Source organism: Hypanus sabinus, chromosome 24 (assembly GCF_030144855.1).
Source record: "Hypanus sabinus isolate sHypSab1 chromosome 24, sHypSab1.hap1, whole genome shotgun sequence".
Lineage (NCBI taxonomy): Eukaryota > Metazoa > Chordata > Chondrichthyes > Myliobatiformes > Dasyatidae > Hypanus > Hypanus sabinus.
The window spans coordinates 19,113,277-19,131,244 of NC_082729.1; the positions used below are offsets into that span (position 1 = coordinate 19,113,277).

The window sequence follows — 17,968 nt, forward strand, 5'->3', positions numbered from 1 at the left end:
CAGTTGCCTGTGGAAATGAATTCCAGATTCACCAACCCCTGGCTAACAAAATCCCACCTCATCTCCATTCTAAATTGACATCCCTCTACTTTGAAGTGTACCCATTGATTGTAGACTGCCCACACTATTGGAAACATCCTCTCCACATCCACTCTATCGAGACGTTTCAATATTTGGACTCTACCAGTAAAGAACCATGAAACTTAGTTCTTGTCTCCAGCATTTTGAATAATAACATAGTTGTCTAAACAGGCCACATACCCAACACAAATTTTACTGAAATATTAGATACATAACGTATCCTCTGATATTATTGGTGTGTTAACTTTCATAATTAATCTTTTCCCTCCTTGTGGCTTTTTAGTTGCCTTCTTTTGGCTTTTAAAAGCTTCCCAATCATCTGATTTCCCATCATTTTTGTTTGATTATATGCCCTCTCTTTTGCTTGTATGTTGGCTTTGACTTCCCTTGTCAGCCACGGTTGTGTCATCTTGCCCATAGAGTACTTATTCTTCATTGGGATGTATTTACCCTGTGCTTTCAAACAGCAGGATGAATTCTATCATAGTAATACATACCGGTTAGTAGGTTTGTAGGTCACACAGATACAATCAGGCGACACAAGCTTATTCAAAGAAAATTTAATATTGAAGTCTGTGCAATCATTAGCTACAGGAAAATAAGGTACAATAACATTTTGAAAAACCGTCCATAACAAACACTGTCCCCCTTCCAGCTTAAAATCAGGCCACATTTCACAAGTTGGGCTGGAAGGACCTGTGACTGTGCTGTACCTCCAAGTAAAAAGTAATAACTTGCATATGCGGTCCAAACGTTATCTACGATCTGAGGGATTGGCTCAGTGGACGGCTCAGAGGCCTTCCCCAGGTGTTGAATGGGTTCCCTTCCCGGGTGCTGTCTCTAAGCCGAATTCTCCCCACGTTAGAAATGTCCACTTACACCAGCAAGTTAATTTCATCATACTCCTGACACTGGCCAGAATGGAACATGAACCATATCCACACATTAATCATACTGGGACACTTAATTAATATTAATTATTATTATTATATTTTAAAATGCACTTTAAAAATATAGATGAGAATTTGGGATAAGGCAGGCGACCCATGGGTCAGGTCACCCACAACCCTGGTAACCTGTGTCTCCAAAGGTTTACTGACATCTCTGAATGTGAAGCCGCATCACATCCAGCCTTACCCCAGCCACCCATTTATACCAATCCTACATAATTTCTGTTCTTTACTGGGGAGGGACAGCACAGGAACAGTCCATTCATCCCATCAAGTCCATTCCAACCTCTTTACACAGATCCTCATTCCGGTTCTTCACGTCAATTAACTGCCTACCTACAGTTTCTACCACCTTGGCCACAGCCCAGAGATGGGGGGCACTTATAGTGTCTCATTGGCCCAGTGACACAGCACTGTTTCTGGGGTGGTGGGAGGAAATCAGAGGAGAAGATCCACAGGGAGGATGGGTAGAGTTTCTGACTCTCACATTCACACACACGCAGAGAGCGCATGGCGGAGGTGAGGATCGGTTTGGGGGTAGCCAGTGGGTAAACACTCTGCCTGAAGGGTTGTCCTTAAAGGGGAGGGGGTGGCAGGGCTGTTAAAAAAAAAAAGAGCCACCTACCACCCAGGGACAAGTGCTCCTCTCGTTCCCCAAGGCTCCTGTCAGCTCAGGATATGCAAGTCTTCCCAGAGCTGGAAACAGAAGAGAACCCTCCCTTCTCTCACTCCACGTGAGATAGGCACCGTAACTCTGACAAACTAACCCCCAACAGTCTGGAGTGATGCAACCCCGCCGGCCTTTCCTGCTCATCCCTTTATGCATCGGCCCTGCCCCCTTCTTGGTGGATGCTCCCTTTCATAAGGTTCACTGCCCTTAGTTGCCAACAGGTAAAAAAATGATTTAACATGCATTTGGCTGTCGGTGGGGGGGGGGGGGGAGGGGGGGAAGGTGGAAGAAAGGCCATAAGTCTGGAGAAATTCCTGAAGTCATATACTTTGTATCCCTACTCACCTACGGAATCTGGTGAAGGGAGAATTAATCATAAGTAACTTCAGATGTATCAGGAACAACATTGGAGTGGTCTCCTTGATACAATACAAATTTAAGCATTGCTGTCATGCCCAATAGATTCACTCCATTGGTAATAAGACATACCAACCACATATCTGAAACAGATTATGCAGGACTATTGTGTCATATTTAAATACATGAACTGTAATGCATATTGGATCTATTACACTGTATATAGATCCTTAAACCCAAATATCCTATTCAGTAGAATATTCTGGGATAACATATCTGATAAATACAACATACAAAATACAAAGGCCAAGGAATCCACTCCATTGGACAGAGATACTTATATAACAAAATAATCTCATATCAGAAATGCTCCTGGTATTTTCTCCGAGACAGATGCCTGGGACATCGATGTCAATGTGGGATCCTGTCATTTAGTGCGCTTCCCCTCCACACTATCTGCGACAAGCGTCAACTCCATCCCGAGTCCATCGCGGAAGGGTTTGCCATCACAGAAACAGGCGGCTGTAGTTGTGATAGGGAAGTGGGGAAGCAGAGATGATGCCGGTCAGGGACAATGTTGTCGGGTGTTGAGAGTTCATTGGAAGAAAGATAGAAAGGAGATTGAGCTGCAGAAAGGAATATTTGATGGTTAGGCAAAGTTAGCAAAAATTCAACACATTTGTCTATTAGTGTAATTAGGATGGGGAGGGTGGGTCAGGTGACATAGTAAATGTAGTATCTTTAGATTTTCAGAATGTGTTCAAAAAATTCCAACATAGGGTAGGGCTCAGAAGGCATATGTCATGCTTCCCTTTATTAGTCAAGACACTGAGTTGAAGAAACACCAAGTAATTTAGCGAGTTAACCATCTCCAAGGTTCGAGGACAGCCTCTACCACTCCTATTGAATGAACCCCTTGTATTTGACCTGGGCCTCAATCTACTTCATTGTTGCCCTGACACCTATTGTCAGAATCAAAATCGGATTTAATATCACTGGCATATGTCGTAAAATTTGTTGTTTTGCTGTAGCAGTAGAATGCAATACATAATAATAAAAACAGCAATTACAATGAGTATACGGAAAAAGAAACCAGTAGTGCCAAAAAATGATAACATGAGGAAGTGTTCAGGGGTATATTGTCCACTCAAAACTCTAATGGTAGAGGATACCGCTTATTTGAGTCATTGCCTTTTGAAAGTGTCCTGGATACTGGGGAGGCTAGTGCCCATGATAGAACTGACAGAGTTTACAACTTTCTGCAGCTTTTTTCAATCCTGTGCAGTGGTCCCTCCAGAGCAGACAGTGATGCAACCTGCAAGAAAGCTCGACATGGTCCATCTATAGAAATTTACAAGTGTCTTTGGTGACTTACTAACTCCCCTCAAACTCCAAATGAAATATAGCACCAGAGAAAGCACCCTGCCTGGATACATCGTGGTTTGTCAAGCCAACTGCTCTACCCATGACCAGACACTACAGAGAGATGTGCTCACAGTGCAGCACATCACGGAAATCAGCCCCTCTTCCACTGGCTCTGTCGACACTTCCCGCTACCTTAGTGAGGCAGCCAGCATAATCAAAGAGCCCACTTACCCTGACATTCTCTCCTCTCCCTCTCCCATTGGGCAAAAGATACAAAACCCGGAAAGCACGTACCACCAGGCTCAAGAGCAGATTCTACCCCACTGTTATCAGATTACTGAACAGTCACCTGGATAAACTCCCGACTTCACAATCTACTCCATCGTGGCTCTTGAATCTCACTATCTGCCTGCACAACACTTTATCTGTAACGGTAATTCTTTATATACCGTCTGTTGTTCCTTTGCCTTGTACTACCTCATTGCACTGTTGTAATGAAATTACCTGTATGGTTGGCGTGCAAATCAAAGATTTTCTCCATACTTTTGTATATCTGATGTTGGAATAATGTTTTTTAATGCTAATATATTAGTTTGTACTTTTAATGCAAAAACTTTTCACAAAAGGTGGTATAGATTGGTATAGATGTTACATAACTTTTCGTTTTCAATTGGGTGAGTATTAGCATATGCATTAATTGGCCTTTTACTTTGTCAGGAACGATTTCGAGCTCACAGGACTAGATGTTTCAATCCTATGATAAACAGCTCTTATCTCAGGTCATAGCATAGAGATCTTGAGGTGGAGCTTGGTGGGTGGCAGATGCTTCCCAGGGGTCATCAGGTGGGCAATCCCCTTCTTAGATGCCTTAGCTTAAGTAAACAGTGCCAGCCTCTGCATATTCTCCATCTTTGTCTTGGCCTCAGTCTGCTCTTTAGTTCACATGCTCTGCATCTGTTTCTTTGTCTGAACTTTAAAATAAACGATCATGAAACAACACATTGAGTTGCCACAGGATTGGCAGATTGGATGTTTGCGTTGATGAGCAGGAGTACAGGAGTACAACACAAAAATCACCAGATCCTCCACTGACAACAATAAACTGATCTGCCGATTGACTGTTTACTTACAGTCAGTGGCCACTTTATTAACTACACCTGTACTCCTGCTCATCAACGCAAACATCCAATCTGCCAATCCTGTGGCAACTCAATGCATAAAAGCATGCAGACGTGGTCTAGATGTTCAGTTGTTGTTCAGACCAAGCATCAGCGTGGGGGAGGAAATGTGATCTAAGTGAATTTCACCATCGGAGCCAGATGGCATGGTTTGAGTAACTCAGGAACTGCTGTCCTCCTGGGATTTTCACGTGCAACAGTCTCTAAAAGTTTACAGAGAATGGTGCAGAAAAAATAAAATATCCTGTGAGTGGCAGATCTGTGGGCAAAAACACCTTGTTAATGAGAGAGGTCAGAGGAGAATGGCCAGACCGGTTCAAACTGACAGGAAGGTGACAGTAGCTCATATGGTGTTGTGCAGAGAAACTTTGAAGTGGATGGGCTACAGCAGTAGAGAATACAGATGTATCTGCAGTAGCCACTTTATTAGGTACAGGAGCCACATAAAGAAATGATCACTGAGGAAAACTGCTGTTAGCGAGAGCCAGACAAGGTGAGGGTATTGGCAAACAATTTGGTCGTTGAGATGGTGGGGTGGGGATGGAGTGGGAGAGGGACAGTGGGATGGGGGTGAGGGTTAGAGTGACAGTGGGAGGTGGGGAAAGATGCCTAAGCTGGGAGCTGGGTGGGTGGGGGGCAGCAGGGGGATTAGACTGGTTACTCAGTCTTCACTACCTGGAACAAGATGTCTCGCCGTCAGTGGCTAAACGACCTCCTGGAGAGCAGAGAGTCTCTGTGATCGAGAGAATTCCTCCTGTTGGCAGCAGCGTTTGATCTTTTCTCTGCGTGGAGAGAGAGGGCATAGAGTCAGTCAGGTGCAGAACATCCAAGGAGCAGACACACCCACGGTTGGGATGGATGGGGGGGGGGGGGGGGGGTTGACGAGGGAAGCGTGTGGGAGTAGGAGAGTGGACGGGATTTACCTGATGGCAACAATCACCAAGACCAGCACGATAAAGATCACGAATCCCAGAGGAATTCCTGCAGGGAACAAAATCAAAATCTATCAGCGGCAGTTCACTCTTTAACAGAGCGGAGGGAGTGAGGTGGCAGAAGTAAGAATGGTGAATAGAGGGAGGGGTGGGGGAAGAGTCAGATGACGGTGTGGGTGAAGGATGGGAAAAGCAAATGGGTGGGAGGGAGAGGAATGGCCGGGGGGTGGTGGAGAAAGAATGACAGCGGGTGGGTGGAGAGTGGAACGACAGGCGGGGAGGGTTAGAGGGATAATGGGAGGAAGGGGTGGGAGGAGTGTGTAGAGGGACTTATACTTGGTAAACCAGAACTACGAACAATAATCCAAGTACAGTCTCACCAAGTGTAAAGCGATTTCTTGATGACTTTTCACCCTCGTTGGTATTGTTTTTGTGATTTTCAATCCCTGGGAAGAGAAGCAGAGATACGATCGGCAGTGATTTTTCTTCACTGTTCCAGGGCCCTCTACCAAAGGCACTCTGACCATCCCTCAGTGGGACAGTCCCATAACCCTCAATGTCCCCAAACATGCCAGACCCACTGCTTCGGGAGGTTAAGGTTCAGCTTGTCAGCAGTGGACACGGCCTGGTTGTTTGCAGACACAGCCCACTTCGCCCCCCCACCCCACACCCCCCCAACCTCCACCAGCATCGTTAGGAGTTCTGTGTCAGGAAGGCAGCATCAAGGATCCTCAGCAATGGGGCCATGACATTTTTTCTCTCTGCCACACCAACACCCTTGAATGGAAAATCCTACAGAAAGTAGTGGATACAGTCCAGTCCATCTGCACGGAGCGTTAAGAACATAAGAAATAGGAACAGGAGTAGGCTATCTGGCCCATCGAGCCTGCTCCACCACTCAATAAGACCATGGCTGAGCTGGCCATGGACTGATCTCCACCTACTTGCCCTTAATCCCACTACTATGCAAAGATCTATCCAACCTTGTCTTAAATGTATTTACCCAGGTAGCCTCCACTGCTTCATTGGGCAGAGAATTCCACAGATTCACCACTCTCTGGGAAAACCAGTTCCTCCTTATCTCTGTCCGAAATCTACTCCCCCAAATTTTGAAGCTATGTCCCCTAATTGTAGTCTCACTTACCAGTGGAAACAACATTATTGCCTCTATCTTATCTGTCCCTTTCATAATTTTATATGCTTCTATATTATCTCCCCTCATTCTTCTGTATTCCAGCGAGTACAGTCCCTGGCGACAGTCTCTGCTCAGTCTAATGCCCCTCTGGTGAACCTCCTCCATATGGTCTCCAAAGCCAGTATATCCTTCCTCAAGTAAGGAGACGAGAACCGCACGCAGTACTCTAGGTGCAGCCTCGCCAGTACCCTGTACAGTTGCAGCATAACCTCCCTGCTCTTAAATTCAGTTCCTCTAACAGTGAAGACCAACATTTCATTTGCCTTCTTGAGAGCCTGCTGCACCTGAACCTTTTGTGATTCATGCACAAGCACTGTGAAATCCCTCTGCATGGCAGGATGCTACATTTTTTTAACAATTTAAATAATAACCCGCTCTTTCATTTGTCCTCCCAAAATGGATGACCTCGCATTTACCAACATTGTACTCCATCTGCCAGACCCTTGCCCACTCACTTACATCTCTCTACAGATTCACTGTATCTTCGCACAATTTGCTTTTCCACTCAAATTAGCATCATCAGCAAACTTATATTCACTACACTCAGTCCCCTCTTCCAGATCGTGAGTGAATGTGTATCATGAACAATTGTATGCCCAGCACCAAACCCTGTGGCACATCGCTCACCACTGATTGCCAACCAGAGTAACGCCCATGTATCCCAACTCTCAGTTTTCTATTTGACAACCAATCCTCTATCCATGCTAATACCTCACCTCCAACTCTATGCATCCTTATCTTATGGTTAAGTCTTTTATGTGGCACCTCATTGAACACCTTATGGAAATCCAAGTAAAATAACACTCACCTGTTCCCCTCTGTCCACTGCTTCCTCAACACTACCTACTCCTCCGCTCATCATATCATCCATAAACTTTGTCACAAAGCCATCAATTCCATTATCCAAATAACTGACAAACAATGTGAAGAGTAACGGTCCCAATACTGACCCCTGAGGAGCACCACTAGTCACTGGTAGACAACCAGAGAAGGCCCATTTATTCCCAATCACTGCCTCCTGCCTGTTGGCTATTCCCATGCCAGTATCTTTCCTGTACTACCACAGGATTTTATCTTGTTAAACAGCTTCATGTGTGGCATCTTATCGAATGCCTTCTGAAAATCCAAGTAAATGACAGCCACTGCTTGTACTTTGTCCACCCTGCTTGTACTTCATCCAAGAAATATACACAAAGTGTTTGTGTTGCTACTAGGATCGTCATAGAGAAGCACAGCACAGAAACAGGCCCTGCAGCCCATCTAGTTCCTGCTGAGTATGTAAACTGCCTACTCCCATCAACCTGCACTGGGACCATAGCCCTCCATACCATTATGCCCCATCCATGTACCTATTCAAACTTCTCTTAAGTGTTGAAATCGAGCTCGCATGCACCACTTGTGCTGGCAGCTCTTTCCACACGCTCACGACCCTCCAAGTGAAGAGGTTTCCCCTCAAGTTCCCCTTAAACTTTTCACCTTTCACCCTTAACCCATGACCTCTGGCTGCAGTCCACAAATGTCAGTGGAAAAAGCATGCTGGCATTGACCCTATCTGTAATTTCATATACCTCTATCAAATCTCCTCTCAATCTTCTACATTCCAGGGAACAAACCTTAAACCTGTTCAGTCTTCCCATGGATCTCAGGTCCCCCAGACCTGGCAATATTGTTGTAAATCTTCTCTTTCATTATTCCAGTATCTCACTATTCTTGTGCTCAGGGCAATGAACTGCACCTGACTTGTGAACTTTTCCCCTCTCATCTTACACCTATGCCCTCTGGATTCAGACTCTCCTGTCCAAGGGAAAAGACATTTCTACAACCCTCAATGTCCCCAAAGACCACGCCACCCACCTCGTCTCTGGCCTGAAGAAGCAATGTGCCTGCTAATTTCTCAAGTGGGTGTGTGGTTAAGGGAGTTTACCAGTGGAAAGGAAGGAGATGAGAGAGAGAGGGAGAGAGGGAGGGAGGGGGAGAGAGAGAGAGAGAGAGGGAGGGAGAGAGGGGGAGAGCGGGAGAGGGACAGGGAGAGAGGGAGGGAGAGAGAAAGGCGGGGGTGAAAGACAGGGGTCAGAGAGTGTGGGGAGAGAGAAGTCGGGGGAGATAGAGATAGGAAAAGAGAGTGACAGGGAATCGAGTGATGGGGAAGACAGAGGATAGGGAAAGAGATACAATGGGAACTGAGATAGGTTTGGGAAAGAGATACGGTGGGAACAGAGAGGAAGGGTGGGAAAATAGAGAGAGGGATGGGGAGAGAGAGGAGGGGAGGGGGAGAGAGAGAGGGAGAAAAAGAGTGGGAGATGGGTAGAGAGATGTACAGGGAGAGGGTGGGAAGGGAAAACAGGTGTGTGAAAGTGGGGTAAGAGAGAGTGGCAAGATGGGGTTGTGGGGAAGAGATACGGGAGAGACAGGTATGGGGAGAGAGTGAGAGAAGAGATATAGGGCAGAGAGAGGGTGGGGAGAGAGAGGTGTGGGAAGAGAGCGGTGTGTGGATAGAGAGAAAGAAGGGGGAGAGAAAAAGGAAAGAGAGGTAAGAAGGGGAAGAGAGAAATGGGGGTGGGGGAGACTGGGGTGTGTGGGAAAAGGGAAGAGCAAGAGAGAGAGGGACAGAGAGGTGGGAGAAAGTTGGGGTTGAGAGGGAGTGGAAAGAAAGGGTGGGGATAGTAAGCATGAGGAGGGGAGAGTGAGAGGAGAGACGGGGAGAGCATGTGGGGGAAGTGTGTGTTGGGAGAGAGGGTGTGAGAGAGGGGAAGAGGAATGGGGAAGGTGGGGAGAGGGTGGAGAGAGATGTCGGTAAAGAGAGAGAGGGGAAGAGAGGTGGGTACAAATCGAGGAAGAGAGAGCGTGTAGAGAGAAGCGGAGAGGAAAGGTGAGCGAGAGAGAGAGGGGTGGAGGGAGGGGCGGAGACATGGGGGAATGCTGGAGGGAGAGATGGGAGAGAGAGTATGGGAAGTGAGAGGAGTGAGGAGAGACAGCAAGGGGGGAGAGAGACAAGCAAAGAGATAAATGGGGAGACGGAGAGTTGGGGGAAGAGTGAGGGATTCAGATAGGGTGGGGGGGGAGGTGGAGGTGAGAGAGAATGGGGAGAGAGAGGATGGGGAATAAAGTTGTAAGCTATTCAGTCTTTCCATGGATTCCAGGTCCTCCAGACCTGGCAACATCGTTGTATCTCACCAGACTTGTGCTCAGGGCAATGAACTGCACTTTCAAACTTTTCCCATCTCACCTGAAACCAATGCCATCTAGTTTCAGACTCCCCGCCCTGGGGAAAAGACTGTAACCATTCACTTCATCGAAGCCCGTCAATGCTATAAACATCGACAAGATCACCGCTCAGCCTCAATCCTATCCAGTCTTCCCCTGTATCTCAAAGCCTCACAGTTCCAGCAACGTCATTTCTGCCACAAAACCCCCTCCAGCTTATTGAAAACCCTCCTGAGTGTGGAGACCCAGAACCACACACCATAATCCAAATGCAGTCTCACCGTATATAAGATGACCTCCAGAGTCCTTTATCCCCTCGTCAGTATTATTAATATGATTTTCCATTCCTGTGGAGAGAAGCAGAGATCCGATTGTCAGTGAGTTCTCTTGGCCGTCCCAGGGCCCTCCTCCATCGTCAGTCTGACCATCCCTCAGTGAGACATTTCCACAACCCTCAAAGTGACCAAAGACCAGGCCACCCACCTCAATTCTTGCCTGAAGAAGCAATGTGCCTGCTAATTTCTCGAGGGGGTGTGATAAGGAAGTTTAGGTGTGGAACGGAAGATGAGTGAGAGAGAGAGAGAGAGAGAGAGGGAGAAGGGGCAGAGACTGTGGGGAGATAGAGGGTGTGGGGAAACAGAGATATGGGAGAGAGAGGTCAGGGGAGAGAGAGATAGGGAAGTAGACAGACAGGGAAGCGAGAGATAGCGAAGAGAGAGGATGGGGAGAGAGATACGGTGGCAACAGAGAGATACCGTTGGGAGAGATATGATGGGAACAGAGAGAAAGGGTGGGAAGATAGAGAGAGGGATGGGAAGAGAGAAGAGGGGAGAGTGAGAGAAAGAAGGGGGAGAAAAAGACAAAGGGAGATGGGGAGAGGGTGGGGAGGGAAGACAGAGAGGTGGGAGAAAGTGGGGGAATTGGGAGTGGAAAGAAGAGGGGGTGTGGGGGAGAGATACAGGACAGATGGGGAGAGAGGTAGGGGAGACAGGTATGGGGGGAGAGAGAGGGAAGAGAGAGATATACGCCAGGGAGAGGGTGGGGAGAAAGAGGTGTGGGAAGAGAGGTGTGTGGAGAGATAGGGTGGAGAGAAAGAATGAAGGAGAGAGAAAGAAGGGGGAGTGAGAAGGGTGAGAGAGGGAAAGAAGGGGAAGAGAGATAGGGGTGGGTGAGAGTGGGCGGTGTGAGGGAAGGGGAGAGCAAGAGAAGAGAAACAGAGGGGGGTGGGCGGGTGGGGGAGAGAGTACAAAGATTGGGAGAAAGTCGGGGTAGAGAAGAAGTGGAAAGAAAGGGTAGGGATAGGGAACACGAGGATGGGAGAGTGGGAGTAGAGGGGGGAGAGCATGTGGGGGAAGAGTGCATGTGGGGAGAGAGGGTGTGAGAAAGGCAGAGGAATGGGTGACATAATGGACAGAGAGGGAGAGAGGGGGAGGGAAAGGGTCAATGGAGGGAGAGAGGGGGAGGGTGAGTGCTGGAGGGAGGGGCGGAGACATGGGGGGAATGGTGGAGGGAGAGAGGGGAGAGAGAGGAGGAGAGAGATGAGCAGAGAGATAGATGGGGAGACGGAGAAAGGGAGAGAGTGAGGGGATGCGATAGGGTAGGGGGTGATGGAGGTGAGAGAGAATGGGGAGAGAGAGGAGGTGGAGTACAGCAAGGGTGGGGAGAGAGGTAGTGGGGAATAAAGTTGTAAGTTATTCAGACTCGCCATCCTGGGGAAAAGACTGTAACCATTCACTTCATCGAAGCCCGTCAATGCTATAAACATCGACAAGATCACCGCTCAGCCTCAGTCCTATCGAGTCTTCCCCTGTATCTCAAAGCCTCACAGTTCCAGCAACGTCATTTCTGCCACACAACCCCCTCTCCAGCTTATTGAAAACCCTCCTGAGTGTGGAGACCCAGAACCACACACCATAATCCAAATGCAGTCTCACCGTCTGTAAGATGACCTCCAGAGTCCTTTATCCCCTCGTCAGTATTGTTCATATGATTTGCCATTCCTGTGGAGAGAAGCAGAGATCCGATTGTCAGTGAGTTCTCTTGGCCGTCCCAGGGCTCTCCTCCATCGTCAGTCTGACCATCCCTCAATGAGACATTTCCACAACCCTCAATGTGCCCAAAGACCGGGCCACCCACCTCGTCTCTGGCCTGAAGAAGCAATGTGCCTGCTAATTTCTCGAGGGGGTGTGGTTAAGGGAGTTTAAGGGTGGAAAGGAAAGGGATGAGTGAGAGTGAAAGAGAGAGAGAAAGAGAGGGGGGAAGAGTGTGACAAGAGAGAGGGTGTGGAGGGTCAGAGATACGGGAGACAGAGGCAAGGTGAGAGAGATAGGGAAGAAAAAGGATGGGGAGAGAGGTACAGTGGGAACAGAAAGAAAGGGTGGGAAGATAGAGGGATGGGGAGGGTGAACGGGGAGAGCGGGAAAGAGACAGAGAGATGGGGTGAAAAAGAGAGAGAGATGGGGAGAGATGTACTAAGAGGGGCTGGGGAGGGGAGAGAGAGTGAGGAGGGAGAAAGAGGGGGAGTGGAAAGAGGGTGTGTGGGGGAGAGGTACAGAAGAGACAGATGGGGAGAGTGCGGTAAGGGGGACAGGTATGGGGAGAGAGAGATAGGGAAGGGGAGAAAGAATCCAGAGAGAGGAAGGGGATGTGAGAGCGAGAGAGAGAGAGAGAGAGAGAGAGAGAGAGAGAGGGTGTGGGGAGACAGATATATGGGAGAGAGAGGTAGGGGGAGAGAGAGTTAGGGAAGGGAGAGGGTGGGGGAGATATATGGTGGGAACAGAGAGACAGGGTGGGAAGACAGAGAAAGGGATGGGGAGACAGAAAAGGGGAGAGCGAGAGAGAGAAAAAGAGAGGAGAGAGGGAGGTGAGATAGGGAGAGATCTGGGAGAGTGAGAGAGGTGAGAGGGAGGAGAGAGGGAGAGCGATGGTGGGGAGGGTGGGATCGGGGGGGTGAGACGGAGGAGAGAGATCTGTGATAGAGAGATAGCGGGATAGAATGAGGGGAGACAGATGTAGGGGAGAGAAAGATAGTAGGATAGAGAGAGGAGAAAGTCTGGAAAGAGAAGATGGGGGAAGAGGATTGGTGAAGAGAGTGAATGGGGTGAGGGAGAGCATGGAAGAGAGAGGAAGGGTGCCGAAAGAGAGAGGATGGGGGAGAGACAGTGGGGGAGAGTGAGAGGGAGAGAGGGTTGATAGAGAAAGAAGAGTGGTATGAGAGAAAGAGTGGGAGAGGGGGAAAGGGGACGAGAGAGTGGGAGAGAGGAGAGGGTAAGAGAGAGTGAGACGGAAGGGGAGAGGCAGGGAAAGAGGGGGTGGGAGAGTGATAGGGGAGGAGAGTGAGAGGGTAAGAGATAGAAGGTGCAGAGAGGTGTGGGTTGGGGTAGTGGGGTGTTGGAGAGAGAAGGTAGGGAAGAGAGGAGTGAGACAGTAAGGCAAGGGGAGAGGGTGGGGAGAGAGTGTGTGGGGAGAGGGGTGGGAGAGAGATGCAAAGAGAGGGTGCAGACAGAGATGGGGAGAGAGCTGGGGGAGTGGGAGAGAGGAGGGGGAGAGAGAAAGGGGAGACAGAGAGGTGAGGGTGAGGTAGGGAGAGAGTAGTGATGGTGGGGACAGAGATGGGGAGAGAGAGAAAAGGGAGAGATACAGAATGGATAGGAAGAGAGGGAGGGGAGGGGGATAGAGGGTTGAGAGAGGGGAGAGGGGGAGATAGAAGGCGGAGAGAGATAGATGGGGAGAGGGTGAGAGAGAGAGATGGGGGATGGAGGAACAATAGAGGGGTGGGGAAGAGGACAGAAAGAGGTTGGGTGAGAGATGGAACGAGGGACAGTGTGAGAGAGAGGATATGGGAGGTAGAGGGTGGGGAAAGAGAGGGCAGTGAGAGATGGGGTGGGGTCAGAATCAGGGGGTTGGGAGGGGGAGGGACAGTTGGAGAGAGTGGGGTGAGAAAATGTGCAGGGAGAGAGGGGGCAGAGAGAGTGTGGGAGAGAGATGAGGAGTTACAAAAAAGGGAGGGAAGATATAGGGGAGAGGGAGAGGAGGGTACAAAGAGGGGAGGGGAGAGAGAGGGAGGAGAGTGCAGTAAGGACAGATGGGGAGGGAGGGAAGGGGGAGAGAAGGGGGGAGAGAAAGGGGAGAGGGAAGGGGGGAGAGAAAGGGGAGAGGGAAGGGGAGAGAGGGAAGGGGAGAGAGGGAAGGGGAGAGAGGGAAGGGGAGAGAGGAAAGAGGAGAGAGGGAAGGGGGAGAGAAGGAGGTGAGAGAAGGGGAAGGTGGGAGAGAGTGAGGGGTGGGAAAGAGATGGAGGGGGAGAGTGGGTGGAATGAGGGAGGGGAGGGAGAGAGATGTGGAGACAGAGGGGGAGGTGAGAACAGGGTAGAGGGAGAATGAAAGAGTTTGCGGAGAGAGATGAGGAGGGGGGAGAGAGTGGGGAGAGATGGGTGGGAGAGACGAGAAAGATAGATGAGGTTGAACAAGATGGGGATAGAGAGAGTGGGCACAGGAGAGAGAGGGTGGGTGAGAGGGAGCAAGGGATGGTGTGTGAGAGAGGGTATGTGAGGCAAAGAATGGGGAGGGAGAGGGTAGCAGGAGGGTGGGCTCAGAATCAGGATGTGAGAGATGGTTGATGGACAGAGTGGGTGAGAGCGTGTGGGAGAGGGACGGTGCAGAGAGAGAGTGTAGGGATAAAGTAGTGGGAGAGAAATGGGTAGAGTTAGAAAAGGGAGGGGGAGATATCGGGTTAGAGAGAGAGGGGGGAGAGCACCGGTGGAAGGGGAAGATGGATGGGGAGAGAGTGGGGGAAGAGTGAGAGGAGGAGGGGGAGAAGGTAGAGAAGGGGTGGTAGAGAGGTGGGAGAGGGGAGTGGGGGGAAATGGAGAGGGGTGAGGGGTAGGGAGATGGGTTAGGGGAGAGAGAAGGAAGAGAGAGAGGGTGAGCAAAGATGGGGGCTGGGTGAACAAGAGAGGGGTGGGGAGAGGACAGAGAGAGAAGTTGGGTGAGAGATGGAGCAAGGGACAGGGGGTGAGAGAGGGTAGGGGAGGTAGAGGATGGGGAAAGAGAGAGCAGCAGGAGAGAGGATGGGGTCAGAATCGGGGGTGGGAGGGGGAGAGACTGTTGATGGAGAGAGTGCGGAGAAGGAGCATGTGGGGACAGGGAGGGTGAAGAGAGAAAGTGGTGGGAGAGAGATAGGGAGAGACAGAAAATGGAGGTGGAGAGGTGGGGAGGGGGGGAGTGAGGGGCGAGAGAATCGGGGAGAGAAAGGGGATGAGAGGCAGGACAGAGAGATAAAATGGGAAGGGGAGTGAGGGTGTGGAGAGAGGCTTGTGAGATAAGAGGATGGGGCAGAGACATGGGAGAGAGAGAGAGAATGTTGGTGGAGAGAGAGTGTGGAGAGAGAGTGTGGAGAATGTCGGTGGGGGAGAGATGGGGAGAGGGGGCAGAGAGAGAGGGTGGAGTGAGAAATGGGGAGAGATCAGGAGAGAGGGCGGAGAGTGGGAGTGGTAGAGGGTGGTGGGAGAGAGGGTGGAGTCAGACAGGGGGAAGTGAGGGTTGGTGGGACACAGGGGTGATAGATGGTGGGGAGAGAGCGGATGCAGAGAGAAAGGGTGGGACAAGAGAGAGGTGGGGAGAGAGGGAAAGGGAAGAGAGATTGGGGAGAGGGAGGGGAGAAGTGGAGTAGAGAGAGAGGAGAGAAAGGGACAGAGATGTGGAGGTAGAGAGTTGAAAGTGAGCTAAGGGGAGAGAGTTAATGATAGTTGGGAAGAAGCGGGGAGAGAGTTATGGGGAGAGGGTGGAGGATTGAGGGTGGGGAGAGAGATGGGGAGGGGAAGAAGAGAGGGTTGAAGGGGAGAGGGGGAGAGAGAGGAGTGGGTGAGGGGAGGAGAGGTATGGAGAGAGGGAGGGAGAGAGTGGGGAGGGAGACAGACTGAGGAGAGCGTGGGGTCAGAGGCAGGAGAGGATAGAGAGTGGGAGTGAGAAGGTGGGGAGAGAAGGAGAGGGAAGAGAGGGGTGGGTGAGACAGTGGAGGCAGAGAGAGGGGGTAGGGAGTGGGGTTGGAGAGACAGGGTGGTGATAGAGAAGGTGCAGAGAGGGGAGGAGGTAGAGAGAGGGGGAGTGTGCAGAGGGTGGGTGCGGAGAGATGTGAAGGAGGGAGAAAGGGTGCGGGGTGACAGCGCAGTGAGTGGAAGAGGAGAAGAGAAAGAGGGATAGAGGGGGAGGGGGAGGGGGAGAGGATAGAGACAAGGTGGTGGGAGAGATGGTGAAGAGAGATGGAGGGGAGGGAGGGTGAGGGTGAAGAAAGAGAGGGGAGAGAGCAGGGGAGTGAGAAAGGGGTAGAGATGGGGAGGCAGAGAATTGAGAGTGAGCAAGGGAAAGAGGGTTAATGAGAGGTTGGGGAGAGAGGGGGTGGAGAACAGGGTGGAGAGGGGAGAGAGAAAAGGAGATAGAGAGGGTGGGGAGAGAGATGGGGGGGAGAGAGAGCAGACAGGTGGGGTGGAAAGGGAAGTGAGGGTTGGGGAGAGAGGGAAGTAGAGAGTGAGGGATACAGAGGGGTGGGTAGAGAGAGGGATGGGGGAGTATGGGGTAAGAGGCAGCAGAGCAGGATAGAGTGGGAGAGAGGAAGGGGGAGAGAAAGAGTGGTGGGATTGACAGTGGAGGGAGAGTGAGGGGGAGAGAGTGGGTTGAAGAGAAAGGGTGGGGACAGAGAAGGTGTGCAAAGTGGGGGAGAGGAGGGAGAGATGGTGGGAGAGAGAGTGGAGAGTGGGTAGACATTCTGGAGAGATGGGGGAGAGAGGAGAACCGGGGCGAAAGAGGAGGAGGAATGAGACGGGACGGGTTAGAGAGGTGGGGGGAGAGAGGGGGAGGGGGGAAGAGAGAGGTGGGGAGAGAGATCAGCCACGCTCTTATTGAATGGCTGAGCATGTTCCACAGACCCGATGGCTACTCCTGCTGCTATTTCTTATGTTCTTAGGGGAGAGAGAGGGTGAGGAAGGTTTCAGGAGGGAGAATTGATGGGGACAAAGAGAGGGAGATGAGAGTGAGGGATGAGGGAAGTGGGTGAGGGTGTGGGGAAGAGTGTGGGTGCAGGGGGATTGTGGAGGAAGGAGAGGGTATAGAGTGAGGAGGAGTAGGAGAGGGCATCAATGGAAAGCGGATGAGAAGAGTGCGAGGGGACGGGACGATTTTGAGTGGGGAAACAAAGGAGCACTAGCAAAGGAAGGGTAATAGGCAGAGTTGGGGAGTGGGGCATTGAGGGAGTTCAGGTCTAAGGTGACTACTACACTGGAAGATGAGACTCACCACTTATTATTATACGTTTCTCCACGTTATCCTGTAAGAAAAGAGATACTAGGGTTGATAAACTCACTACACAACTGGTCAACAAGAAACGAGGTCGATAAGGGATTCATGCGAGGGAAGCCATGCGAAGGGTGTGGGACAGTGAGGGTGGGGAATGGGAACAGATACTGGGGGAGGGGAGTAACTGACATTAAAAGGGGGGCTCAGGAGAGGTGGGGGGAGACAATACGCACCGATTTTACGCTTGGTTCACAGATGTATTCAATGGTATGGCAGCCACGGATTGTAAAGTTCTTGCCTGGCGTAGTGTTAGTTATTGGTAGAGAAAAGTTATTTGGGATGATAACTGGATTGTTCTGTGATGGAGAGGGAGACAGAGAAAACAGACGTTAAGAAAACAAGCTCTGCTCACTTGCCCTGTCACCACCCCCCCTCCCAAAATCCCCTTTCCTTCCCAGGTCTAGCAGGGTCCAGACCAGAGCACAAAGGGGCCATGCTGGCTTATGTTACCCATCTACGCCAATCCCGTTTGCTCACATCAGGACCACTTTCAAATTTAACTGCCCCCTATGCTTCTTAAAAGTAGTAATTATATCTGAAACTACCACCTCCTCTGGCCGTCATCCAAAATATAAACCATGGCCTGTATTAAAAGAAAAACCTACCCATTGGATCTCCTTAAATCTCTTTCATCTCAACATGCCCTCCCCTTAATGATACCCTCCAGGAAAAACTCTTTGACTATCTGC

The 17,968-nt window shown here is 50.2% G+C and overlaps 1 protein-coding gene across 7 annotated transcripts in view; it reads right to left on the reverse strand.

Annotated features, from left to right (window-relative positions):
* Positions 1 to 625: 625 nt before the first annotated feature.
* Positions 626 to 17,968, reverse strand: part of LOC132380540 (uncharacterized) — a 51,554-nt gene continuing 34,211 nt past the window's right edge. For 2 of the 7 annotated variants that reach the window (XM_059949428.1, XM_059949427.1), the window contains exons 3-10: positions 17,453 to 17,575; positions 17,220 to 17,250; positions 11,867 to 11,932; positions 10,214 to 10,279; positions 5,914 to 5,979; positions 5,525 to 5,582; positions 5,277 to 5,383; positions 626 to 2,684 (exon numbers count right to left, since the gene is read on the reverse strand). In XM_059949428.1, coding sequence (XP_059805411.1) covers positions 5,305 to 5,383; positions 5,525 to 5,582; positions 5,914 to 5,979; positions 10,214 to 10,279; positions 11,867 to 11,932; positions 17,220 to 17,250; positions 17,453 to 17,575 — 489 coding nt within the window. In that variant the 3' untranslated portion in view covers positions 626 to 2,684; positions 5,277 to 5,304. Of the gene's footprint in view, positions 2,685 to 5,276; positions 5,384 to 5,524; positions 5,583 to 5,913; positions 10,280 to 11,866; positions 11,939 to 17,219; positions 17,251 to 17,452; positions 17,576 to 17,968 lie in introns of those variants that run through there. The other 5 variants (XM_059949425.1, XM_059949424.1, XM_059949426.1 and 2 more) reach the window with 4 other exon arrangements.